This window comes from Canis lupus, chromosome 28 (assembly GCF_003254725.2).
Source record: "Canis lupus dingo isolate Sandy chromosome 28, ASM325472v2, whole genome shotgun sequence".
NCBI lineage: Eukaryota > Metazoa > Chordata > Mammalia > Carnivora > Canidae > Canis > Canis lupus.
Window position 1 is genome coordinate 2,241,685 of NC_064270.1, and position 26,113 is coordinate 2,267,797.

At 51.5% G+C, this 26,113-nt stretch overlaps 1 protein-coding gene across 4 annotated transcripts in view; it reads right to left on the reverse strand.

The window, feature by feature from the left end:
• Nucleotides 1–2,841: 2,841 nt before the first annotated feature.
• The window catches only part of ALOX5 (arachidonate 5-lipoxygenase), a 59,615-nt gene continuing 36,343 nt past the window's right edge, over nucleotides 2,842–26,113 (reverse strand). For all 4 annotated transcript variants that reach the window (XM_049102986.1, XM_025466401.3, XM_025466400.3 and 1 more), the window contains 10 exons: nucleotides 21,444–21,550; nucleotides 19,291–19,463; nucleotides 16,201–16,347; nucleotides 8,357–8,560; nucleotides 7,595–7,681; nucleotides 5,975–6,153; nucleotides 5,564–5,685; nucleotides 5,087–5,187; nucleotides 4,609–4,779; nucleotides 2,842–3,544 (listed from right to left, as the gene is read on the reverse strand). In XM_049102986.1, coding sequence (XP_048958943.1) covers nucleotides 3,365–3,544; nucleotides 4,609–4,779; nucleotides 5,087–5,187; nucleotides 5,564–5,685; nucleotides 5,975–6,153; nucleotides 7,595–7,681; nucleotides 8,357–8,560; nucleotides 16,201–16,347; nucleotides 19,291–19,463; nucleotides 21,444–21,550 — 1,471 coding nt within the window. In that variant the 3' untranslated portion in view covers nucleotides 2,842–3,364. The remainder of the gene's footprint in view (nucleotides 3,545–4,608; nucleotides 4,780–5,086; nucleotides 5,188–5,563; nucleotides 5,686–5,974; nucleotides 6,154–7,594; nucleotides 7,682–8,356; nucleotides 8,561–16,200; nucleotides 16,348–19,290; nucleotides 19,464–21,443; nucleotides 21,551–26,113) is intronic.

Genomic DNA, 26,113 nt, shown 5'->3' on the forward strand with positions numbered 1-26,113 from the left:
ATTTTTAGTTCTAGAATTTGCATCTGATGATGATTCTCTATCCTCCTCCTCCCTCTCTTCTCCTTCTTCCTCTCTTTTCCTTTTTTTAAATAAATTTATTTTTTATTGGTGTTCAATTTGCCAACATACAGAATAACACCCAGTGCTCATCTCGTCAAGTGCCCACCTCAGTGCCCGCCACCCAGTCACCCCCACCGCCCACCCACTGTCCCTTCCACCACCCCTAGTTCATTTCCCAGAGTTAGGAGTCTTTCATGTTCTGTCACCCTTTCTGATATTTCCCACTTATTTTTTCTCCTTTCCCCTTTATTCCCTTTCACTATTTTTTATATTCCCCAAATGAATGAGACCATATAATGTTTGTCCTTCTCCGATTGACTTATTTCACTCAGCATAATACCCTCCAGTTCCATCCACGTCGAAGCAAATGGTGGGTATTTGTCATTTCTAATGGCTGAGTAATATTCCATTGTATACATAAACCACATCATCTTTATCCATTCATCTGTTGATGGACACCGAGGCTCCTTCCACAGTTTGGCTATTGTGGACATTGCTGCTAGAAACATCGGGGTGCAGGTGTCCTGGCGTTTCATTGCATCTGTATCTTTGGGGGTAAATCCATAGCAGTGCAATTGCTGGGTCGTAGGGCAGGTCTATTTTTTAACTCTTTGAGGAACCTCCACACAGTTTTCCAGAGTGGCTGCACCAGTTCACATTCCCACCAACAGTGCAAGAGGGTTCCCTTTTCTCCACATCCTCTCCAACATTTGTGGTTTCCTGCCTTGTTAATTTGCCCCATTCTCACTGGTGTGAGGTGGTATCTCATTGTGGTTTTGATGTGTATTTCCCTGATGGCAAGTGATGCAGAGCATTTTCTCATGTGCTTGTTGGCCATGTCTATGTCTTCCTCTCTTCCTCTCTTTTCCAATGTATAATTCTCTGCTGAGATTTCCTATCCTTTCATGAATTGGTAATATATTTGATCCACAGAGCACAGGTATAAAATCTTCACTGAAATCATTATCTGTTGATTGCAACATCTGTGCCATTGTACAGTTCCTCTTGGTTTCCCTTGAGAGTAGGTCGCATTTTCCTTGTATATTGCATAATTTTGGATTGTGCCTTGGATATTGTGAATGTTATTATATAGAAATTCTGAGTTCTTTTATATTCCTCTGAAAAGGAATTTTTTTTTTAAGCGAGCAGTTAACTTGGCTGCGCTAAACTGAAACCTGTTTAAAAGTTCAAATCTTACTCTAGTTGTTTCACCCTCAGTTGAACTATTTGCAGTTTGCTTCATACATGCTTGGCTTAGGGGTCAACCAGAGGCCAGAGGTTTAGACAAGTTTATGCAATGAAGTGGGGTTTTCCCTCTCCTGTGGTGCTACTAAATATGCAGGGAGCTGGTAGGGCCGGCTGCAGAGAACATTAATTAACTGCGAGCTCCCTCTGCCACACTTTTGGATCTCTTGTGACATTCATGCCAAGACCATTTTTGTCACTCCTGCCTGATGCAAGATTTTTATAATGGATCACTTTTGTTTGAGGACTCCACATTAGCTGGAGTGAGGCTTTTGTAGAGGTGCGGGTGGTCTGGGGTCCATCCTGCCCCGACCTTCCTTTCTGGTCTGCTTGCACCCACAGGCTCAGGCCTGCACCATCATTTATGCCTGCTCCTCTCCCTTCCTCTGCTCATATGGCCTTGCCAGTTCTAAAGGTTGGTACCTTCGCCCTCACAAGGACATGGGGTTGAGTGAGGACCTCTCCCATGATCATAGGATAATGAAGTCTACCCCTAAGGCCACTCATAAGTGTGGGCACATCTCAAAGGGATGGTAGGGAGTCTGGGCCAGTAAATGTCCAGACTTTGTTGTTTCTGGTACTTACCTAATGGTCAGGCTTCCTCAGAGGGACTTAAGCTTTCAGGGGCACATGCGTGCCTTCTCTCCCTTTCTGTATCATCCCCTGTGGAAACCTTTTATGCAGACTTTGAGCTTCTGGCCTATCACATTGGGTACACCTTCCAGAAATTCTGGAGACCCTGCTGATTCAATTCTGAAGCCAGAGGCAGGGAATATAGTTTGGGCAAGTGTGTAGGAGGACACAATGAATCACCCTGCCCAAGCTCAGGGCTGGCTCTGTTTCTTGGGTGTGGGGAAAGAAATGCATTTTAAAAGTCATTTTGAGGGACACCTGGGTGGCTCAGTGGTTAAGAGTCTTCCTTTGGCTCAGGACGTGATCCTGGAATTGAGTCCCACATCAGGCTCCCTGCATGAAGCCTGCTTCTCCCTATCCCTATATCCCTGCCTCTTTCTGTGTCTCTCATGAATAAATAAAATCTTTTAAAAAATCATTTTGAGTCTTCTCTTATTAGAGAAAACAGCCCCCAGCTCCCAAGGTAGTGCCTAGAACCTGTCAGGTGCCTTGCAGGAGAAAAATGGGGGAGCAGCAGGCTGGGGTCTTGTGCCAGCCCTGGGCACACATAGAAGGTGAGTTCCTTGTCCTGCAGGAGCCCTAGGTCCAAGGGAGAGGCTACATGGGAGGATTACAGTAGTTATCCTGGGGGGGGGGGGAACAAAGCCCTGCGGGGGGCAGAGATGAGAATCAAAGACGCCTCCCCAGGGTGGATGACATTTGGGAGGTGTTCTGAAGAAAAAGTGGAGCTTTCTGAGCAACGAGTTGGGAAAACCACCTTCTATCTAGACTGGTTTTTTTGGCAGGGGGCACTTTTGCCTAGATGGAATCACAGTGATTATGGTTTTTTTTTTTTTTTTTTTTGGTGGGTAGAGGGAATGTGAGCTGTTTGGGTTGATTGGAATATAGCATGTTTAAGGAGACTTGTTTTGAATGCACTTCTTTATTTTTATGACAATTCCTAATTTATTCAACAAGGATGTATTTGGGCATCTAGTATATGCAAGAAATTGGACTAAGCATAAATAGAACAGAAATAATCATGCCTCCCAATGAGAACAGATGTCTATCAGTTGTCTTCTTGTTGCTGTCTGGTGTGGAAGCACTGAGCTGGGTGCAGGGCAGGAGGCCACACAGTCCTACTCTGCGTCAGACAGATTTGTGCAGTGTACCCACTCTGATCAGAGTATGGGATTCACTAAAGATTGAGGGAAAAACTTTTAGAATGCACTGAAGCTTAGGCATAACATGGCCCAACTTGGACATCCTTTGGTTTGAAGCCAGTAAGCCTGGGCCTGAGGAATCGTGGCAGCCACAGAAAAGCAAGCTGCAAGGTCTGCCCCAGGGCCACCTGGGTGCCTGCCCACCTGGGCAGGCTGGAGTCTGGGACCTGAGCTTAGCCTCAAGCATCTGGCCATATCCAAGTGAGACTGACTCCGGTGGCTTCTTAGATGGCTACACTATTGGGAATCCGGTCTGGGGACAAGTAATAATATGGCAGCTTCTTGTTCTTGTTGCGCTCAGCAATCATGCTGACGATGGTGTCAAGGTTCTTGCGGAACCGGGCAATGGCCTCTTTTACAGGCTTCTCGATGAAATGCTCTTCTGGATACATGCCCAGGAACAGCTAAGGGCCCAGATACAGACAGGTTAATCTTTGCTGAGGTGATGTCAAATGACAGGCCTTGTCTCACCCCCAGAGACCATCTCTTGGGAAGTGAGCGAGGGAGCATGTGCTCATTTCCCTCCCTCCATCCACTGCCACCTGCTGAGAGCACCCCAAGAATGCTCCTGGTCTGGGGTCTCAGATAAATGGGAAAGATAACTGCCCTGCTGTGGGGTGGCTACCAGGGTGTGTAATGACATGAGTGAATGGGGGACTGTGGTGGGCACGCGGCTGTACGGTCCTGCCTTCCCATCTGGGCTCCAGGCAACAGGGGCACAGGAGCCAGCGCTTGCCTCTCCGGCCCAGGACGGCCATGGTCAGGCCCTGCTGGGGTACTGTGCTTGTTTGTACACTCACACAGATGTCTGCAAATTCAAACTAGATAGAGCTTTATAAAAGTTATTGGGTTATTAAAACTGAAAAGTTTCATACCCAGGCCTGGAAAGGGTGAGATTTTGGATTAGTTTGTGGAGGACAGATCGTCTCAACATTCTTTGGCCCAGAAATTCCTCTACTAGGAACACGTCATCTGGCGCTACTGAACACATGTGCAAAGACATGTATACAAAGATGTTAGTGGAGGACTAACACATTAGCAAAGTCCCCAAAGCAACCTCAGTGCCCCCTAAAATGGCACATGGGTCTGGGGCTGGTAGAACTGGTCATCATTCTGTGCAACACAGAGCTAATGCCACAGGGTTGTGCCTGAGATCCTGAGATACCCAGCTTTGACATTAGGTTCAGTAAAGGGTGTGTGCATGGAAATGTCTGGAAAGATTCCCAGGAAACTCTTGGTCGTTCCCTCGGGGTAGTCACCGGGGAGCAGAGTCCCTTGCTCCCCTGCTCCAAGCTCCATCCAGGCGCAGGCCTGAGGACCTCCTGGGCACCCCCAGCCTTGGAAGTCAGGATTTCTGGAGAGCAGGTGTCCAGCTTAAGCCCTTAGGTTGCAAAGTCCTGAGACGGAGGAATGGGTTACATCCGAGTGACCTGCCCTTTAGAAGGGGCAGAATGTCTCCCGTGCTTACCTCATTTTCTTGAAACTGGCTCAGTGCCCATACTGCGCCCAGATGCCAGCAGGAGCGGCCACGGTCTGGCAGCGTGTCCACAATCTGCTCGATGGTGACGACACCCTTGGCCGTCGGTGGTGGGGCCCGCATGGTTGGGGGGGCATTGGGGATCCAGGAGCACCAGTCATACTGCAGGGACAGCCACAGACATAGGCGCGCCTCCCTGGCTGGTCCCACTGCCTGCAGTGGCCCACGTCCCTCCCTGCACCACTGAGAGCGCCGGCCACACGCCTGCCCTCCTTGTACTAGGCTTCCTGCTCCCACAGGGCCGCCTACTGTCCCCTCGCTGGCTGCTGCCCTCAGCTTAGTGGGCAGAACATGTCCCTGAGGCTGCCTGAGACCAGCCCCAGAAGACCAGAAAGAGGGGTGGCTCTGGCCGGGCCCCTCAGCAGCAGTCAAGGTGACCCTAGCCATGTCCCGCCCAGCCTTTGCCCACCTGGCCGAAGTTCACCGCTGCATGCTGGGCTGAGGCCGTGAAGATCACTACTGTTAGGTACTCCGACAGCTTCTCTCTGGTCTTGATGGACTTGGGGAAACCTAGTGAAGAGCCAGGGGCTGGCTGAGGCCCTGGGGTTGGGGGTGTGGACTGATGACCCTTGGGCACCCTCCCCCACCCCACTCCAGGCCCTGAGCTCCCCCACATGGGCTCGGGGGGCCCAGCCATGGGCAAGACACTGGGAGAGACAGCAGCTTGGCCAGGGCTCTGATGTTTCTCATCCTGGTTCTCAGTGGCTGCAGAAAGTCCCTGGGAAGTGCCCATGAGGCCTCCTGATGGCCAGGGGTCCCCTTAGGGGGCTCTGGCCCCAGCACCAGGTGCTAAGGTGGATGCTGGGGCCAGAACTGCCCAAGGGCAGTCAGAGGGGCAGGGAAGAGCAGAAGGGAGAGCCAGAGGGAGAGCTGGGGCAGTGTGTACCTGAGGTCTTCTTGCCCCGCATGCCGTACACATAAACATCCTTCACAAAGTCCTGCAGCTCCTGGTCCTCTACCACCATCTGGTCACTCTTGTAGTAGATGCCTACCACCTCGGCCGTGAACCTGGCTCAGGAGGAGGGGCCCAGCTAGGAGCGGATGACCTGGCCCAGGTTTGCAGCCGGGCCCCAGGGCAGGGCTCCAGTGGTGACCCCGGGACTTATTCCTTAATGTCCAGACTCCGGTCACTCACCCACACTCACACATCCACCTTCCTTCCTCCCTCTATCAGTGCCCTGACAATGGAGCCATCTCTGGCCCACTAAGTCAGCCGTCCAGGCCCTGGGCCTCTCCTCCTCCAGGACCTCCCCTCGCTCTGCACAGAGCAGGCCCCACAGCCCCAGCGTGCACTCACGTCTTGATGGCCTCCCACACCAGGAGCCCGTCATCCCGGTAGAAGTAGTAGGGAATGTCCTCTGTGCTGTCCATTCCCCGAGCTTTGATGGCCTCGGGGAAGCACAGGGAGATGTAGGTCAGGTCCTGCATGGCCCTCTGCACCATCTGCACGTGTCCACCGCCCCCTGTGGCGTTGGCCTTGAGTGGGAGGAGAAAGAGTACCATGAGCTGAACCTGGGCAGCCCTCTCCAGCCTTCTTGCCCAGAGCTCTCCACAAGAAACTGAAAGGACACTGGGGTGGCCAGGCATGTGGAGGGGCGAGCCCATGTCCTGTGAGTTTGGGAGGTGGGATGTTTAATTCAGGGAATACCAAGGGCAGCCCAAAGAGGAGGTTACGGGGAGGCACCTGTGCCCCATCCAGTGCAAGAGGTTGCAGTGGAAGGGGTGTGTGCAGAGACGGGGGACGAGGGGGCAGCTGCAGGAGGGCGGGGCCTGCTCTCATTCTGAGCACAGGCTGCCCAGAGTGCAAGCACTGCTCTCAGTGACCTCATCTCTGGGCTAAAGGGGCAGATACCAGCCCCCAGGACCATTCAGCTCTCCTGAGGGCAGTGTTTGCTTAGGTGAGGGCTGGAGAGATACATAAGAAGGGATCCTGGTCCTCATCCCAGCCGTTGAGACGTAGGCTTACATGGTGGCTGGGCAGTCAGGCCACAGAACCTTCAAAGGAGGACTTGCATCCTGAGGTGCCACACATCGGTTCACAGCGTCATTTAACCCAAGCCAGAGTGATTGGAGATGCTCCTTGGACCTTCTAATTGGATGGGAGATGGCAGTCGCCATGTGGGAACGTGAGCCTGGAGCTCCCTGTGGTGAGGTCCCAGTCCCTCACCCTTGGGGGAAAGCCTGTCTGCAGGGCCTGACTGGGAGGATGGCACCAACACCGTGGAAAGAGAGGAAGAGTACCAGCTGGTGTGGTTGTCCCTGGGGCCATTATTCGAGTCCCTGGGTCCATTTTGGGAGGGTCAGAGGCGCTCTCGCCTCTGTTATGTCCAGGGTTTTGAGAGAATACACTTCTTTTCCAGCTTCAGCTAGTTTGACTTGGGTTTTGTCATTTTCAACCCAAACGGTGGTTCAGCCTCACTGATGATGTGACTGCCTCACTAATGGGAGATCGAAGAGGAAAGGGGGCAGGAGTGAGGGATACTGGGAGGGTCCAGGCGTGGTAAGGCCACAGGGGGTCCAAATGGGCAAGGTGCTGCCTGGGAGGATGTGAGGGACAGGCAGGTGGTAGGCCCAGCTGAGAGAGGGAGGAGTGGGTGCCAGGAGGCAGGATCTCTACCCACAGGCCAGAGGATGGGGAGGAGCAGGAGAAGTCTACAGGGTGACACAGGCCAGGAGAAGAAGCGGTGAGAAGCAAGCAGCGCATTTGGAAGGGAAGAGGTGACTGGTATGGAAGGTGCCACAAATTGGCCAGAGGACGTGGGGAGCTGTCACTGTGAGTGCCTCTGGCCTCCAACCCTTCTGAGGCACCCACAACCATCACAGAGCCTAGAGGTCTGTCTCCTGAGAGGAAATCTGGCATGGGGGTGGAGGTTTGGAGAAGTGGGCCCCCCCACAGAGGTGGATAGGAGGTGCCCACCTTGTCAAAGAGTCCATACTCGCAGATGAGCTGTTCACGGGCCTTGGTGTTGATGGCAATGGTGAACCGCACGTGTGCCACCAGAAGCTGCAGGGAAGAGCAGGAGAAGGCCTCAAAGCAGGCCTGGCCAGGCCTCATCCTGGCCAGGTCTGCACCCCCAGGGGCCCCCAGAGACCCCAAGCACCCTGCACCCCAGTCCGATGCAGAGGGGCTGCTGGAGGCCTGGGGAATGCAGCTTCGATGCTGAGTGACATGATAATGATAAAAATGATAATAGCCAACATTTGTCAAGTGTTTAACTAGGTGCTAGGTATGGGTTTACGCTCTCTGAATTCGTGAACTATTTTGGTTCTGACAGTAATCCTATGAGGCAAGTGCTCTCTGCTTTACAGATGAGGAAACAGGCCCAGAGAGCTATTTTGAGCCTGCATCACCCCAGCAGTCGGTGCCAGTAGGATTCAGGAAGACAGAAGCGTGGTGATGGTGGGGACTACCACCGCGGATCACACGAGGCTCACACTGACCTCATCGGCCTCTTCAAACTTTCTTCCCAGGCCAGCCAGGGCGCCCTGTGTTGGGCCCAGGCCTTGTGTCCTCAGGAACCCACAGGCTCAGAGCTGTACCACTGCCTCCTGAGCATCTCTCCAAGGGCCCCTCTCTGCTGGCTCCTCCCGTGGGGTGGTCCGTGCCCCAGCTCCCTCCCTCTGTCCCCCCACCATGCCCACGCCCTGCTCTGCTGGGCAAGGCAGGAGCTTGCCCTACCTTGAAAATGGGGTGCACTGCGGGCAGGTGGCGGTACATGGCGATGCCAAAGACTTCAGACACCAGATGTGTGCGCAGAAGGTGAGTGATGGTCTGGTGGATGTGGAAGTCACTGGAGCGCACCCAGATTTTGGCCAGAAGCCAGTCATATTTTGCATCCGAAGGGAGAAAAATTGGGTTTTCATCTCCTGGGACTTGGTTGAGCTGATACATTGGATAAAGAAAATGAATGGCAATGTTTGGTTCTATATAGCTGTAGGAGAGCCTGGCTTCTCAGGAAATTCCAGAAGAATCCATCCACATGTCTTAAACAGGGGCCTCTTAGTCATGAGAGGATCACCAAGGAGTGCAGGGAGCCCAAGGTTTGCATTTCCCACCCCAGTGACATCACTTACGACATCATCTACATCATCTGTGGGACGCTGGACACCTTCCTGAGCCTCTCTGAGCTCCAGTCCTGCCACCTGCAGCACTATTTGCTTACTCCCAGAGTGATGGCGAGTGACTAAGATGGCAAGAAAATCCCAGCAAGGAGCAGGCCGGGTGCTTTGAGTGCGTCGCTCGGGCCCCCAGCTTTCCTCCCTCCTGGTTTCTGCCCACTGCTCTGATGGCTGCTTTTCCGTGTCCCACACTTGCCCTTCCTCTGTTCTTCCCTTAAACATTGCTGTTCCGCAGCCTCCAGCTGCCACACCTGCTTCCCTTTCTGCCCTGGATGAGGTCCCCGGCTCCCCAGGTGCTAGGGTCCTGGGGTTGCAGTGGCCAAGGGTACGGTCACCTGAGCCCAGACCTGCAGCCAGCTGCCTCCTGTAGGCGAGACCAGGCCTGCCCGCACCCTTTCCAGTTTGGACTCCACACCGCGGCCAAGGTGACTTTTTTCTAAAATGCCAAACAGGAGGTAATATCAACCTCTTCTTTAAAAAAGATCACCTCTTAATGCAGGAAAATAAAGCCCCCAAAGTCCATGATCTGGCAGCTGACGCCTCTGTGGAAGTCACCCTATGTTCGGCCCTCCCTGCCCTCCAGTTCCTTGGTCCCAGCTCTGCCCATGACAACAGCCACTAGCCTGCACGGGTTCAGGACTCAGCAGGGTGAGGTCACGCGAGTGCTGTCCTGACCTCTTTCAGGGGAGCACACGGAGCCTTGGAGGGGTGAACATTTATGATGAGAAGGAACTACCAGAGTGGAAGGAGCAGCATACGGCTCAGGGAGCTGCGGGCCAGGCCTCCGGCTCCTGGGACACCAGCGGGTTAGCCGACTGACAGACCAAGGGGGACGGTCGCCCGGGACTGGGCGGAGGGGCCAAACTCAGTGGACTCCTTAAGGTAACAGGGACTGTTCTGGGAGGTGATTTCCCTGTCTCTCGCTGGCAAACGGTTGTCCAGTAGAAACAGTGCAAGCCGCGTATCAGGTGGCCACAGTAATACAAGTAAAAAGAAACAGGTGAACTTTCTGCTAATGATCTAATTTTATTTTACTCAATATATTCCCCTCATTCTAAGCCTTTGAAATCAGGTATGTACCAGAACACCTGGGCTCTGACTCACCATGTTTCAAGTGCTCTATGACAGCCAGCTCCACTCTGCTCGCCTGGGATAGGAAGGTTTGACTTTCCCAATATTTTTTTTTAAAGAATTTTTTAAATTTTTATTTCTTTATGACAGTCACACACACACACACACACACACACACACAGAGGCAGAGACACAGGCAGAGGGAGAAGCAGGCTCCATGCACCGGGAGCCCGATGTGGGATTTGATCCCAGGTCTCCAGGATCACTCCCTGGGCCAAAGGCAGGCGCTAAACTGCTGCGCCACCCAGGGATCCCATGACTTTCCCAATATTCATGTCTATTTATTAATGCAATTTAGTTGCTAACTTTTAATATCAGATAATTTCATGTAAAAATCCGAATTATCAGGTCGTCTTCAAAAATTAGGTCTGTGAACTCTGAATGCACATTTTTATAGAACAGCACTCATCCTTTTTGAATGGTGCCACCTCTGCCATCGGCCCCTGCCCTCCCTGTTTGCACCCTTCCCACCCCCCTCACCCCACTTCTCCCTTCCCTGCCACTGCCTCCACCTCCCTGGCTGCTCCCCCTCACCCACTGTCCTGCCCCTCCCCCAGCCGGCACCCCTCCCGAGTTTCCTTCATTTTGTCCTAATTGCCTGGCCCCACAGACACCTGACTCGGCACCTGGTCTCCCAGAACACATGGGCGGCCTGCCACGCTCTGGAACTTGGCTCTGCAGCTGAGGACACCCTCTGCCACCAGGTGCTCTGCTGTACTATCTCATTTAATCCCCACCAGCAGGGAGAAACTGAGGCTCAGAGTGGTTGCGTAGGTCTCCCAAGTCACAGGTTGGGCAAACAGCTGAGCTGGGATGGGACCCACACTGTTCATTCCTGGGCACTGCCTTCAGCCCATCTCTTCACTCAGTGCCTCGTCCAGACTCCCCCTTGCTTCCTCCTTGAACTTGTACACTGGCCTCTAAGGCCATGTTGACTTGGGCTGTCCCCTGCTACCCATCATGCTGTCCCCCCAACTCCTGTCCAGGCTCAGTGGTACCGTGGGACTCCAGAATGTGCCATGAAATACCTTGCTGTTTTTGATTTTTAAATTTGTGTTTTTATTAACAAAGTAGTTTTTTGTTTCTGATTAGAAATCTTATCGTAAAAAAAAAATTCTAGTCACTTCAGAAGAGCATAATAAAAAATAACCTGATAATCCAGCTTCTTTTGCAGATGTGTTTACCTGTTCAATTTCCCATAAATTGAACACTGTGATAAGGAAGGTCTCTTTTTTCTTTGGCTCACTTTGTGCCCTAACCAGTCCATCCCAGTGTTCATTACCGGTGCACCTGTGTCCTGGGGCACCTCTCCATACCCACACAGGTGCCGGCCCTGCCCCGTCTGCACTGTGCATTCAGTTTGCATGGATGACATGAGATCTCTGCTCTGTGTCTTACTTTCCGCTTTGTTAACTCACTGTGGAAACCCCTCGGGTCGGCTGTGATACCTCAAGTTCATTCTTACTAATGGTGGTGCAACAATTCATCATCTGGACATAAAAGATTTCATTCAATCAATCCTCTACTGCCTTCGGATTGTCTCCAAGTTTGTGTTCCTGCCACTAGCCATGCTTGGGATGTCCTCGCATGTGCATGCTCACTGGGAGCGCTTTCATCCTACTGCCCGGGCACCAGAGGAGAGGCTGCAGGGCTGGGAAGGCTGCTCTCTGGGGCAGGTAGTGTCCTCCCCCGCCTCCCCCCATCCCGTGGGCTCATGCAGCTGGGACACGCCCGCTCAGTGGCGTTGGTACCCTGCGCCCCTCCCATCAGCCTGGCCATGCCACCCCGCCCTGGGGACCCTCTGACCACCCACCGCAATCCAGAACCTCAGAGGCACACCTTAGCCGCACAGGTGCGCGCCCCGGTAAGGCGTGTGAGCTGCCCCGGCCCAGGTGTCACAGTGTGCGCTCGCCCTGGCCTGCAGCAGCTCACAGCCAGGGCTGGGGAGGCCATCCTTGCTAGAGGTTGCGCGATCCCACTTTTTTTTTTCTGCTTCCAACTTAATGAGTCAGAAGTGATATCTCATTGTAACTAATTTGCATTTCCTTAACTATTAGTGACCTGGAGAATTTTTCCCTGTGCTGATTTTTCCATACGTTTCCTCTTCTATCAACTGCCTCTCATTCTCTGCCCATTTTAGTATTGGGATATTTGTCTTTTCCTTATCAGTTTGAAGCAACTATGTGTATATTGTGGATATTCATCCTTTATCTGTCCCTGTAGAGCACTTATTTCCTCCTATTATTTGCCTTTTGCCTTTGTTTATGGTGTATTTTATCATTTAATTTTTAAAACATGACAATCCAATATACCTATCTTTCCCTTTATTACTTCTTGGTTTTCTGTTTTACTTTAAGAACCTCCTTAGCGGGCATATTATACGTCCTTCTCCTAAATTCTTTTTACTTTTTTTATTTTAATCTTTCCTTCATCTGAAATTTATTTTTGTTAATAGTATGACATACGGATCCAATTTAATCTTTTCCTTCTGTGAAGGCAGCTGTGATTGCATCATTGAAATTCACCCCTTTGCACTGAGTTGAGAAACCACCACTATCTACATTCAATTCTTATATACTGGGCTTATTTCTGGCCTCTTTACACTTACCCCACTCTCACCCCCAGTCTGTGATGCGTAGCACCTGTGTTGAACAGAGACCTTAAGGTATTCCGTAATAAGAGCAAGGAAGTCCTCATTTTTTTCTTTTCCAAAAAACCTTTTGGCTTTCCTTGAATACGTCTTTTTCCACATGACTCTTTAAATTATTTTATTTGATTTTCTCACCTTCAACTTTTCTCCACCCCTTACCAAAGAGAGAGAGAGAGAGAGAGAGAGAGAGAGAGAGAGAGGAGAAACTGAAATTTTAGTTGGAAATACATTAAATTCATAGGTTTAACTTTGATAGAACTGACCCTATTATGATATAAACTTTTCTTGATCAATATGAAAAAGGCACTTGTTAAGATTTGAATATAAAAGGGAATAGAAGGGAAGGGAGAAGAAATGTGTGGGAAATATCAGAAAGGGAGACAGAACATGAAGACTCCTAACTCTGGGAAACGAACTAGGGGTGATGGAGGGGAGGAGGGCGGGGGGTGGGGGTGACTGGGTGGCGGGCACTGAGGGGGGCACTTGATGGGATGAGCACTGGGTGTTATTCTGTATGTTGGCAAATTGAACACCAATAAAAATAAATTTAGAAAAAGATTTGATTTTACAGCATTTAAAATGACTTTACAGCTTATATGGTTTGATATCGTGTTGTTAGTATGGAGAGCCACTACTGGTGCTTTCAAGGAGTCTATTTATCCAGACACATCGCTAAACCTATGTATTGATTCTAATAACTTTTTGAAAAATGAGAATCTCTTAGGTTTTCTAGATCCATCATCATATCATCACCAAAAGATAGTCTTCTCTGTTTTTTTTCCACATGCTTATTGATTATGTTCTTATTTGTCACTGGTGTCGGGACCTCCAGGACGGTGTTGAGTGAAATAGTGACATCAGCATTCTTATTTATGATTTTAACAGAAATGGCTTTAGGGTTGCCATTTTAAAAAAAGGTTTATTGATTTATTCGTGAGAGACACACACAGAGAGTCAGAGACATAGGCAGAGGGAGATCTGATCCCAGATCCCGGGATCACACCCTCAGCCAAAGGCAGATGCTCAACCACTGAGCCACTCTACAGGTGTCCATAGGGTTGCCATTTTTTGGGTGATGTTTCCTGTCTCTATCACAGGGACATAGATTCCTTTCAGGTATTTTAATATTTATTAGTTGTGGCTCCTAAATGTTATCAAGTTCCCTGTTGGTGTCAATTGATAGAATCAAAAGATTGTTCCTTATAAGTGTCATGAATTACACCGGAAGTTTACTTGCTATTGAAACATCTTGGAAGAAACCCTGCTTGGTTATGACCTATTAGTCCTTCATGACACTGCTGTATTCACTCTGTTAATATCATCTTTGGATTTCCTTTAAAATCTTTATTTGTAACTTGGATTGGTCTTTAACTTTCTTTGGAAACCTGCCTGTTCAGGGTTTCAGCATGAAGGTTATGCCAGCTTCACAAAATGAGTTCTGGAGCTGGGACTTCTGGGTGGCTCAGTAGTTGAGTGTCTGCCTTTGGCTCAAGTCGTGATCCTGGGGTCCTGGGATCGAGTCCCACACCAGGCTCCCCATGGGGAGTCTGCTTCTCCCTCTGCCTGTATCTCTGCCTCTCTCTCTGTGTCTCTCATAATAAATAAAATCTTAAAAAAAATGATTTCTGGAGCTGAAACACCTGAAGGAGTCCTGGAAGTGTCTGCTGGGTAAAGGCTGGCTGGAATTTGGCTGGCTGATCAGCACCTGGTCCCCTTACCAGGCTAGACATTCAGCTTCTCTGGAGTGGTGTCAGGTTTTTACTCATTGCTTCCAGCTTTTCAAATTTGTTGCCATGCTATTACCATTAAAGAGGACAAACACCCTTGTGATTATGTCTTCTTATTCCTACTCTTGTATATTTTCGCTCTTTTTTCTTTCATTAGCTTCATAATGGCATTATTGATTTTCTTGGCCTTTCTAAGAACGAAAGTTTGGTTTATTATCCTCTGGCTTTCATTTTCATGGTTCTTTATAGTTTGCAAAGGTTGCATTTTCAGTAGAGAGAAGAGATTCAGGAACATTGTGACTTGTCCAAGGTCCTACGCCTGTTAGCAAGCGGCCAACCTGGGACTGCAGCCAGGCCCCTGACTCTAGGCCACATGAAGACTCTGGAGGGACAGGCGGCTTCAGGGAGCCTGCCAGTGGTAAATGGCTCCTCTCCTCAGGTCTCTTAGTTCTGTTTGCTTCCCTTCCATCGCCTGTCCCTTTATCTTTTGCTTCAGTTTCTTAAGCATAAGGCTGATAGGCTGGGAATTCTTCTGGGGGAAGATGTGCCCCTGTGACCAGGAGATGTGTGGGGGTTTGGGGCGAGTATGGACTGGACTCTGGAGCTGGACGGCCTGGCACCCATCCCCACTGTGCTGTGTGCACCTGTGTCTGTTTTCTCACCTGCTGGAAATGACCCACAGCAGTAGTCCCCAACCTTGGAGGGTTGTAATGATGATTACATAAATAAAGGCAGGTCCTGGTCTGAAACCCTGATGACCAGGTGTCTCAGAATACAGAAGTTTTAGGATTTTTAGCAGCATATATACTTCATTATGTGACACCTCTCTCCCCTGCTCTGAGTCTTGGACAACAGAATATTTTACAATCAAACACAGCAGTATTTCTATAGTGACAGACATGCATACCACATTGGATGGGGCAAAGCTTCTATACAGTCTTCCCTTTTGGTTCACAGCAAGTTTTGCTGCCAATGAATTTGGTGCAAACTTTTGAAAAACCTAGCAGTTTTAGGACTTTTTAGATTTTAGAATTGCAGGTAAGGGACTATGGACTGTGCAGGCTAACTCTTGGGACAATCTTGTCATGGGGTTAGCGCCAGGCAAGCCAGCTGCTATTATGCCCGTAGCACTCAATGCCCAGTTTGTAGCTGGCTCAAAGTCAAGTCTGCTGGATGCTTGCCCACCTGTCCCCAGAAGGAGCCCCGGGGCAGCAGCCCCCTGCACAGAACTACATCTAGTCCTGTCCTGCGTGTTCTTTCTTCCTGTCTACATACCAGCTGTCACAATGTGCTGGGTGCTCTGAGGAAGCAGAGGGCAGCCAGGAATTGGAGAGATGAAGCTCTGCCCCTGCCTCCTGTCACCCAAACTGGTCCTCTTTCTCCTCCTCCATCATCATTAGTAAAAACAACAATCCACGGGCATTAGGGCACTAGAAGGGAGCATTGCTGGTCTGGCCTGCTTCCTGACCTCCATGATGCACCCTGGTGGCCATGGTCTCCAGCTCCTCTCCCAGCTTCACCTGCCAGACTCCCTTTTGCTGTTTTGACCTGGGTCCCCTGGTCAGGATGCTGGGCGGGTGGGAGGGATGTAGTATGTTACCCCAGGGCAGGTCCTTAGCAGAGCAGCTGGCCCTGCCAGCAACCTGTCGAGTGTACCTTGGGGAGGGAGCCTTTTCTGCTTCTCGTGGCCAGCCCTCCCCACAGCTGCCAGGAAGCCCTAAGATCTTGTTTTCCTGGTCCATCTGGCAGAGTCTCAGCGTTCAGCACCCTCCTTAGGAGATGTGAGGAGAGTGGCCTCCTCCTCCTGGAGGTTAAGGTGGAGACACCCAGGGAACTCCTGCCTAGGCCCTGGCTGCCCCAGAGCTGTCTAGGAAAGGAGCAAGGTAGGCAGCCTACCTGGATGGCAATGGGGACAATCTTGTTGGCCAGATTCTTGTACAGCAAGCAGATGGGCGCTGCCAGGAACTGCAGAGTACAGGGGTCTGTTTTGTTGGCATCGATACCATCCAGCAGGTCAAAGTCCACGATGAAGATGTTTCCTTGCTGCGGGAGGCAAGAGGAAATGTGTCCACATCACTCCCAGCTGGAGATGGACCTGAGGCTCGGGCCCAGAGAGAGGGAAAGGTGGCTCTAGAGGCCCCTAGTGTCTGATTAGGGTCAGAATTTACAGTTTGTTCTCTGACTCTAGGCCAATTGACATCCAGAACGTTCAGAGGTTGTGGTGGTTTTCTGGTAATGGGAAGGATGTATGTCACTGGAAGCTGCTTGACCCTCAGGGAAGATGCTAGCAGTGGCAGGGTGGCAGTGTAATAAGGAAGCAGATAGAGTGCAGGCAAAACAGACAAGAGAATGCAAATACAGAAGAGCACCGCACCCGGCCTCCGTTACGTAGTGTCACAACCTGGTCACCTTTGGGAGGAGAAGTGGGGGTGGCTCTTTGGTGGTGGAAGCTTCTGCAGGGGGTATCTGCAGGGGCAGGATCTAGAGAGGCAGGGTTCGGGGAGGGGGTCTTTAGGGCTTGGGGGAGGGTAGGCTCTTCAGGGGCAGGAGGGGTCTGTATCCCTGGATGGTGTGTCCTGTGTCCTGGTCTGAGGCTGGTGGCATGGTGGGGCCATTTGGTGAAAATTCACTGAGCTTGCTGACACTCCTGATTTGGGTTCTTTTCTGTGGTTATTATACTTCAAAAAAAATTAACTTGCTAGTGGGATTTGAGGAAGGGAGAAAGCTACTCTTTGCAGAATATTGTTCAGTCTTCTACAGGGAGCCCACCCTGAGTGCTGTGAGGGTTCCTTTCATAAACTTGGGGTCTACTCAGGCCAGAACTTGAAGAATTTGGGTAGAGGACAGGTGGCGCTTCTTCTAAAATAATAAGAAAATAATAAGAAATTTTAAGCAAGTAATGGATGCCGCTGGGGAGCGGGGTGGGCTCTGTGCTGCTGCAGGGTTGCCCAGTTTCCACAGGTGCTCAGGTGAGATGTGTGTCCACCACTCTGCCTGTAGAGGGCGTGCTGGGCCACCAAGCACAGGCTTCAGGAATCCCTCTAAGGGGGACCAAAGACCAAAGATGGGACAGGAGCCAAGGGCCTGGCCACCAGCTTCCTCCTTTTGCGACCCAAAGGACCATGGCAGTCATCTGACACCAGTGATGAGCTCTGAGCAGTCTGTCTGCAGTGTGTGGGGGGCAGGGGTGAGGAGGATGGGGTTTGCGCCCATTGCTCACGAGGGCAGGAGCATGGGGAGAAGCTGGTTTCAGGAGAGTGTGTGATGGGGCCCCTCGGAATCACCTTGTCAAGGAGGTAGAGACACATGGGCTGCTGGGTCACAGGGCTGGGTGGGCTTCTGTGATAGGCTGGACAACTGGATTTTCAGAGTGGACATGACCATTGTGAGTACTGCACAGGGGTGGCTGCTGATCACATCTCGAGAAGACCCAGGTTAGTTACGGTGATGAGGGCAGGCTAACAAGGGGCCCTGGGATTTGGACCTGTGCCTGAGACACTTCTCTGTTATCCCAAGCCACTTCCTCTCTCTAGGTCTCAGTTTCGTCCTTCCGAAACGTGAGGGGGAAAACGTATCTCTTAGTTCTGACGTTTGGGGATTCTGCAGTGGACACTGATGTTCTTGCCTGTCTGGTGTCCCTGTCCTCTCTTTTTGGCCCACGTGCTCCATTTTCCTGGCCCTAATAACTAATTCAGGGAATTAAGACTTGTGTTGTAGGAGATGAGAGGTCTGCAAAAGATGGCTGGTATGTGTGTAAGAGATGGTATGTGAAAGATGGTGTGTAAGACTCTAGTCAGTGGCAGCTATTAGCTTATTGCTTTGAGACTCAAGTCCATCACTCAGAGGAAAGGTGACTATTGTGACAAAGACGGCCAGCCGTGAAGTGGCAAGGACTCCCAAGCAGACGCTGTGTAGCCCCCTGCCAGAGGGCTACAGTCCCTTCTAATTCTAGGATTCTGTGGCTTTCAAGGTTCTGATTCTCTGACTTGAAGTGTGAAACATATAGCCACTGAATCAATGTTAATCCATCCAGAAATTAAATCTACAAGGGAATACTGCTGTGTGTGCATGCATGTGTGAGTATGTGCCCGTGTAGGGGTGTGTGTTGTCCTGATTAGCTGTCCATGTGAGTAGGTAGTGTCTGGGGCCTGGGCTGGTCCAGAGTGAGGGGGTTGGGACTGCTGCCCTGGGGCAGGGGACTGTGAGCTGGGCAGGCGACCCTCTAGAGCCCGGTGGGCAGGGTGTCGAGCTGGGAGGGTTGTCCACAGATGCACAGACCATCCATCTCTAGCTGGGGCCCCAAGGCAAGCTGAGCAAATCAGACATGATGACCAGAAACAGAGGCCACCTAGACACCTGGGGGGCAGGGGCAGGAGGCCCCCTTGTCCTGGCTCTGGGGGAAGATACTAACCGCCTGGAGAGCAAGCACTATTCTGGGCCCTCAAATCCCTGCAGGTGAGCCAGAGGAAGAGCAGGAGAGAGGGGGAGGGCAGAAGCAGAAGACATCAACATTTCTAATTAGAAAGTTAAAAATTCCATCCATTTTCTCCCTTTTTTCCTCTTCTGCTGCAAGGCTTGCTTCTTTCTCCCATTTCCTTACCTTTGCAAGGCTGGTGACAATTTTGCAGCCTTGTGTATAAAGCCTCTCTCATGAAGCCTGGCTCACAACCAGCCTCTACTGAGAGGGACCCCTCTTTTAATTAATGATACTGCTATTGAAAATACTGACATGTTCCTAGCTCCAAGCACTGAGAAATGTCACCCTCAATTCCTCCTCCTACATTGGAAATTTTCCATCAGTGCCCAGGGAAGGGAAGAGACCACTTTACCGAGGGCAGCTCATCTCGTCAGCCTGGCCGATGAGCCTGGACATAGCAGCCTGCAGGCTGGTGAGCACCAGCTGGCAGAAAGTGGTCTCTGCCTGACAGAGTGTGACCTGGCCATCTGAGCTGGCCTGGCCGAAGTCACCAGACAACCAGGTCCTACCTCGACCTCTTGCTCCAAGGTGAGCTGCCGCTCCAGACTGCACTCCACCATCTCTGTGGTCACAGGGAGCTTCTCGGGTAGCTTCTTGCAGCGCTGGATCAACACTGGGTTGCAGCCATTCAGGAACTGGTAGCCAAACATGAGGTCTTCCTGCCAGTGGTTCATGACACGCTCTGTAGGGGAGAAAATTGTGGCCCTGCCCGAACTCTGAGTGGGGGCAACCCAGGTTGCAGCCCTTCTGACCCTGGCTGAGGGTCAGCGTCCCTGCTGGGTACCTTCTCGCAGGGGTTCGCTAGGCAGCTGTTCAACCACAGATTCCCCTGGCTATGCCCTATTGCTTGACCACGGGGTCAGGCCACGCCACTATGTTGTCCTCCCTGAACCACCCTTGGTGCCTCAGAAGGTTCCTGAAGAATTCCTTTCTTAGGAACAACACCAAAAAATGGACAAATGGGATTGCATCAAACTAAAAAAGCTCTGCACAGCAAAGGGAACAGTTAACAGGGTAAAAAGACAACTTAGAGAATAGAGGACATTTGCAAACCAACCATCTGATAAAGGGTTAATCTCCAAAATATGTAAAGACTCCCACAACTCAATAAAAAAAAACTAATAACCTGATTAACAAATGGGCAAAGGACTTGAACAGACATTTCTCCAAAGAAGACATACAAATGGCCAGCAGGTATATGAAAAAATGCTCAATATCACTAATCACCAGGGAAATGCAAATCAGAACCACAATGACATATCACCTCATACCTGTCAGGATGGCTATTATAAAACCAAAAGACAACAGGTGTTGGAGAGGATGCAGAGAAACCGGAACCCTTGTGCACTGTTGGGGGGAATGCAAAATGTGTGGCCACTATGGAAAACAGGAGAGTGAGTTCCCAAAAAATTAAAACTAGAACTCCTATGTGATCTAGTGATCCCACTTCTGGGTATTTATCCAAAAGAATTTAAATCAGGATCTGGAAGAGATATCTGCACTCCCGCGGTCACTGCAGCGCACTTCATAACAGCTGAGATGTGGAAACAATCTTAAGAAAGGAAGGATGTTCTGCCGTGTGTGACGGTGCGGATGAACGTGGAGGCCGTCATGCTACGGGAACTCAGCCCGCCACAGAAAGACAGATACTGCAGGATTCCACTTACACGTGGTATTTAACACAGTCACGCTCATAAAATCAGAGTGGAATGGTGGTTGCCAGGGGCTGTGGGAGGGGAAACGCGGGGTCACCAATCAGTGAGCATGAAGTTTCAGTTGAGCAAGATGAATTCATTCTAGAGATCTGCAGTATGACACTGTGCCTGTAGAGGAAAGAGGGACTTGGGTCCTTCTGTCCAGGATGGAAGGAGAAGGAGGGAGAAGGAGGGGAGCAGAGAGCCCTCCTGGGGAGGAGTCTGCAAAGGCAGTTTTCCCCAGGTGCTTCTTTCTTTCTTTTTTTTTTAAAGATTTTATTTATTTATTTATTTATTTACTTACTTACTTACTTATTTATTCGAGAGACAGAGAGAGAGAGAGAGAGAGAGAGAGGCAGAGACACAGGCAGAAGGAGAAGCAGGCTCTATGCAGGGAGCCTGACGTGGGACTCGATCCCAGGTCTCCAGGATCAAGCCCTGGACTGAAGACAGCGCTAAAGCACTGAGCCACCTGGGCTGCCCCCCAGGTGCTTATTTCGATGCCCGTTCTTCATCATCCTTCCTGTTTCCTTATCTTTCTGTTGCTGTTTTTCCCTTCCTGGGCCAACCCCAGCAATTACGATGCTATTGCGAGCCAACACCTACTCAACACCTCCGAGTCTGAGGGAACCTAAAGTTGCTATTTGGTAAATGCTTTAAAAACACATTTAAGTTCTGCCTTTGCTCTGCTCAGAAGTATCATAAATGAGCGATTCATGTAAACACAAAGTTCTGACCGTGTTGAGACCTCTGATGATGAAGTGAGGTGGAGGGAGCTCAGTCCCGAATGTCCAAGGAGGAGAAGCCTCTGGGCATGAGGGTGATCAGCAGGGTGCTGTGGGTGCTGGGGAGGCCAGGGCGGCCCGGCCAGCTGAGCCTGCTGCCACACTGGAGTGGGGGGTGGAGGGGTGGGCTAGTTCCCAGGCCAGTCTCCCCAGCACCACGAGAGAACCCCAAGGCACACTCACCAGAAATAGTGTTGCTGATCTTGACGAAGATCTTCTCAAAATCAGCGAAGTCACTCCAAGAAGACTGGAACATGTGCATGAAGCGGTTGATGAACAGGTTCTCCATCCTGCAGGCCAGGAGACCACATCCCCACTTGCACTCATCCTGGCTTTGCCCCCCTCTCCAAAGCCCCCTCACCCTGTGTCTCCTGAGGCCTCTGAATAGCCCCTGGGCAACAGGTAGCTGAACCCAGGACAGCTGTGAGGGCGCAGCTGATGGGCCTTGAAGAACCAGGACACAGACAGGCACCTGTGCTTATCTTCCTACTGCATCTCCCCGTGAAGGAACCTGACTACTGCCCTCGAGAACAGTCTATAGGGCCTCCAATCCCATCCATCCCTGCTTTCATCCACACCTTCATTCATTCATCAAACTTTTGCAGTCCCCGCTTGGTGCAAGCTTCCAGGCACAGAGTGCCCTAGCTGCTGTGCAGCTACCCTAGCTAGTCTCCTGGAGTTTTAGAGGATTTGCAGTTTGATTGACTTTATCCCTTATCTACTTTCTGCCTAATCCTGGCTCTGTGCCTGGTGCTGAGGGAGATAGTTTTCCCAATGCTCATTATGCGGGGTAGCAAAATAAGCCAGGACAGAAGCGTGATAAATTCAAAATGCAGGCTGCAGGCACTAGAGAGTGAGATCTGAGTGGTCTGAGCAATCCTGGGGGCCTGCTGGAGGAGGTAACTGTGGGATGGGCCTGGGAAAGGTAGGGAATCGTGAAAGAGGTATCCCAGACTTCCCTCCTAACTCGAGCAAGGTACAGGACAGAGGTTAGGAAATTCCAGCCAGTGCTCATGTGACACCCTCTGCCTCAGTCTGGCACACCCACAGCTGAGGGTACCAGGCAGTTATCCTATTTCATCCCCACTGCCCACTCCAGAGTTCAAGCCCCCTACTTGCGCTGCCTTTCGTACGTGCTCACTTGGGGCCTTTGCGTGTACTGCTCCTTCTGCCTGGAATGCCCTGTGCTCCTTTCTTCTCCTCCTGAGCCTCCGGGGTTGAGTGTATATGCAGGACTTGCCTAGAGTGACCCTAGTCCTCTCCTGACCTCAGGGAAGTTGCTCCTTCCCTGCCCAGACCAGGCTGCCCCATGACACTGTCTCAGCAGCGCCAATGGCAGATTCTGTACAAAGCCATGTATGTGGCTCTCGGCCTCTGCCTGAAGCACCAGGAGGGCGGGCTGAGTCCGCGTGCTCAGCGCTGAGCCTAGGCCTCCAGGTTCCCGGTGGCTCGGGCAGCCTGGATCGCTGGGAGGGACAGCAGGTACCTGGGGCAGGAGACCCCCCTCCCCTCCAGCCAGCTCCCCAGCAGGGCCAGCAGACCTAACCCTGCCCAGAGGAAGCAGCCCTAACCTGTGCAGGTCCAGGGCTGTCCTGGGACCCGCTCCTTGGGGGGGATGGGGTGGCGGTCGTGGGACAGGGGAGGTGCTGGCTGGGGCCTGAGTGTTGTTGCAGGAAGGTGTGCGACTTCCAAAGCCACCTCAAGCCTTTCCCATCAGAATCAAAGGACTGAGGTTTGGGTGTTTTGTCCCAAGCGGACCTGGCTGATGGGGACATGTGGCTGCCTCATCCCAGGGAAGTGACCTGGGAGCAGGCATGAGGGCAGCGAGCCTGAGTGGCTGAATGCAGGGACTTAGCAGGCAAGCAGGAAATGCAGGGGCCCCTCCCAGCCCTGCCAGACACAGGAAAGGCACGTGAGGCAGAACATGACACCTATGACTCCCCTTTTGCTAGATGGTCCCCGCTCCATCTAGCAAATGTTTCTCCTCTGCACCAGCCCTCCCCCACCTCCCAGGAGCCGGAGGAGCCCATGCTGGGAATCCCTAGGGGCCTCAACTTCTCTTCTGTGAGTGGGATGAAGCGGCTGCCTGCAGGCTATCGAGAGGCAGTAGTGCCTGGAAGGTGCTGGAGTGCAGCCTGGACAGTGTGGCGCACTCAGCAGGTGCCCAGAACTCTCGGAACCCGTCTTTTTTTTTTTCTTTTTCACGACTGCTTATTTTCCACACATGCTTTTGGGCCTCACCACAGCGAGGCAGGCCCCTGGCTAAGCCTTTCAGGACTGTCACCCCTTCCTCTGCCAGCATCCACTGTCCTCCTCCACCTCCCTTGTCAGCTGAGCCTCCTGGGACAGAAACCACCGGTAAACCAGAGGAGTAAGCCTCACTGTGACATCCACTTCAGACTGGGTGTGGAAAAACACTCATTTCTGGGAGAGGAGAGGCCTTCCCAGGTCTCAGCGGTCTCGGCAGTCCCCCGCCCTCCCCACCCCAAGCCCAGTGCCAGATGGTGCCCAGGAAAGAGGTCCCGAACATGGAGGGATCTTGTGGGGAACCAAGAGTGAGTCATAGTCCTTGGCTCATCGTCTCCCCAGCTGGGTCTCTCTGACCTCGAAAGGTTGTCATGAAAACAGGGTGGGGTATAGCGGTACTCAGAGGAAGCCACCAATTCAGGAAGAAGTGGAGTTAGGAGGAAAATATTTGCATGTCATCTGGAGGCAAAATATTTCTACGTGCTTATAGACAACTAGAATATTGGGACCAAGGATCTGTTATTGCATGAAGAGGATCCTGCAGCCTCAAGAGTGCACCTGGCTCATTCAAGGTCACACAGCCAGGCGGGGACGTGCACTGGGCTGCTTGCTGTGCCAGGAGAGGGCTGAGCCCTTGCCTCCTCTGCTTCCCCTGCTCCTTTCCTTCTAGCAGCTTCTCCATTTTCCACCTCACAGTTTTGTTGTTTGGAGTGGGAGGCAAAGCTTACTGAGGAGGGCTGGCCTCATCCCAGCCAGAGCAGGCAGCTGAGACCAAACAGGTTACCAGATTTACCCAGAAGTGGCATGGAAACTGAACTGCCCAAACCTGGAGGTTCGATGGGGAAGGTCTCTGTGCTGACCTCAGCCACAAGTCTGTCTTCCTCAGGCAGGACTAGGTTTAGCCATGGGCAGAGTGGCACGCTATGGAGTGGGCTACAGGGGCACAGGCTAGCGAGGCCCTGGGGCTGAGGGTTCTCTCTATCTGGAACTGTCCGCCCAGAGCCAGCTGCTGGGCACTTGGGTGTCTTTTCCCCATCAGACCACTAGGGGGCTGGACCCGGGGTCTTGGACTCTCCCTCCTCCCCCACCCAAGTGCTGGCGTCTGGCCCAAGACTGGATGGGTCTGGGAGTCCCTGAAAGATGGTAGCTGAGATGGTGCTGGTAGCACAAGGTGTCACGGGCCTGGCCTAAGAACCCAGCCCCATCGCTTCCCAGACACGTGGCCTTGGGTAAGTCCCTGATCTTGCTGTGTCTCCGTTTTCTCACCTGTGAAATGGGCACAATGACAGTCCCTGCCTCACAGAGTCGACATAGTGTACAGAAAACTCTGGTACCTAAGAAGAGTTCAACAAACATTAGCAAGTAGTGCCATAATCGTCACTCACTGTTAATATTAGTCTGCAGCCTTCGGCACTGGCATTCTGGGGAACCAGCGGACAGGCTCAAAATCTTGTCTGCAGCACAGCACTTTACCCCCCTCCTTTCCCTGGGGCTTCTTGTTCTATTCCTCTTTCCTCCTTTACACCCAATTCATGGAAGAATCTTTACCTACTTACTCCTTTTTACTTCCTGTCCCCTTTGCCCCCAAAAGTGCTCTCATCCAGGGCACCGGTGACTTCTTAGTGGCTGCATCCAAAGGGCCCTATAGTCGACTCTAAAGTCCCCTGATTTCTCTAGTGCATCTGACAACCAACTCCTTTCTTCTTGACATTAAAATGCTGAGCCTCTTGGACCACCATGGTCCTACTTCCCTCCACCCCCTGCCAGGTAGAGGCTGAGCTCTTTGCCCCCTTCCCGTCTTAATAGCCTCAGCCCCTCTTCCCCACATAGGTTTCTACTCTGGTCCCCTGGCTCGCCAGAATTCTCACTGCCTAAAATGCCATCCCCTCCACTCCTCCAAGCAGTGTAAATTCCTTCTGTATCCTTCAAAACTCAGGTTGGGCATCTTCTCTCTTGGAAAGCATTTTTCTGATGCTGTTCCCCCCCTCCCAGAGTTACTTCCTCCCTGCCTCAAGTTCCCCCAGCACCCCTTCCCTAGGGAAGAGCTACTACATGCCATTGTATGTAGTATCCATTGTATGCAGCTATCTACAACTTGGTCTCCACTAGACTCTGAGCTTCTTGGAGTTGGGACCAGAGGCCCACTTTTCATTCATCTTGGACCTCACCCCCAGGAGCTCCATAAACATTTGTTAAAGGAGGAGCAGCAGTAGCTCCCCCAGCCCTGCTTGCACGGGCATAGAGGAAGCCCAGAAGAGCTCGCAAGTGGGCAGTGACAGTGCCTGAGGAGGCAGCTCCCAGCTGGGCTCCTCCTTGGGCTCAGGAATGAGGAAAGAGTCCTCCCAAGCACCCAGAATGGATACACTAGAGGGAACTCGCCTATGGCATATCAGACATCACCACGGGGGCATCGCATAGGTGAATTCATAGAAATCTCATAACAATTCCAGCAGCTAGGCATCATCAGCCTCATATCGTAGGGAGGAAACTCAGGGTCAGGACACTGAAAAGACTCTCCCAAGATGACACAGCTAGAATTTTTATCAGCCCTAGCTGCTGGAGGCAGCCTTTAGTTTTTGAAGGGTGATGAATCATGGGTTGATACT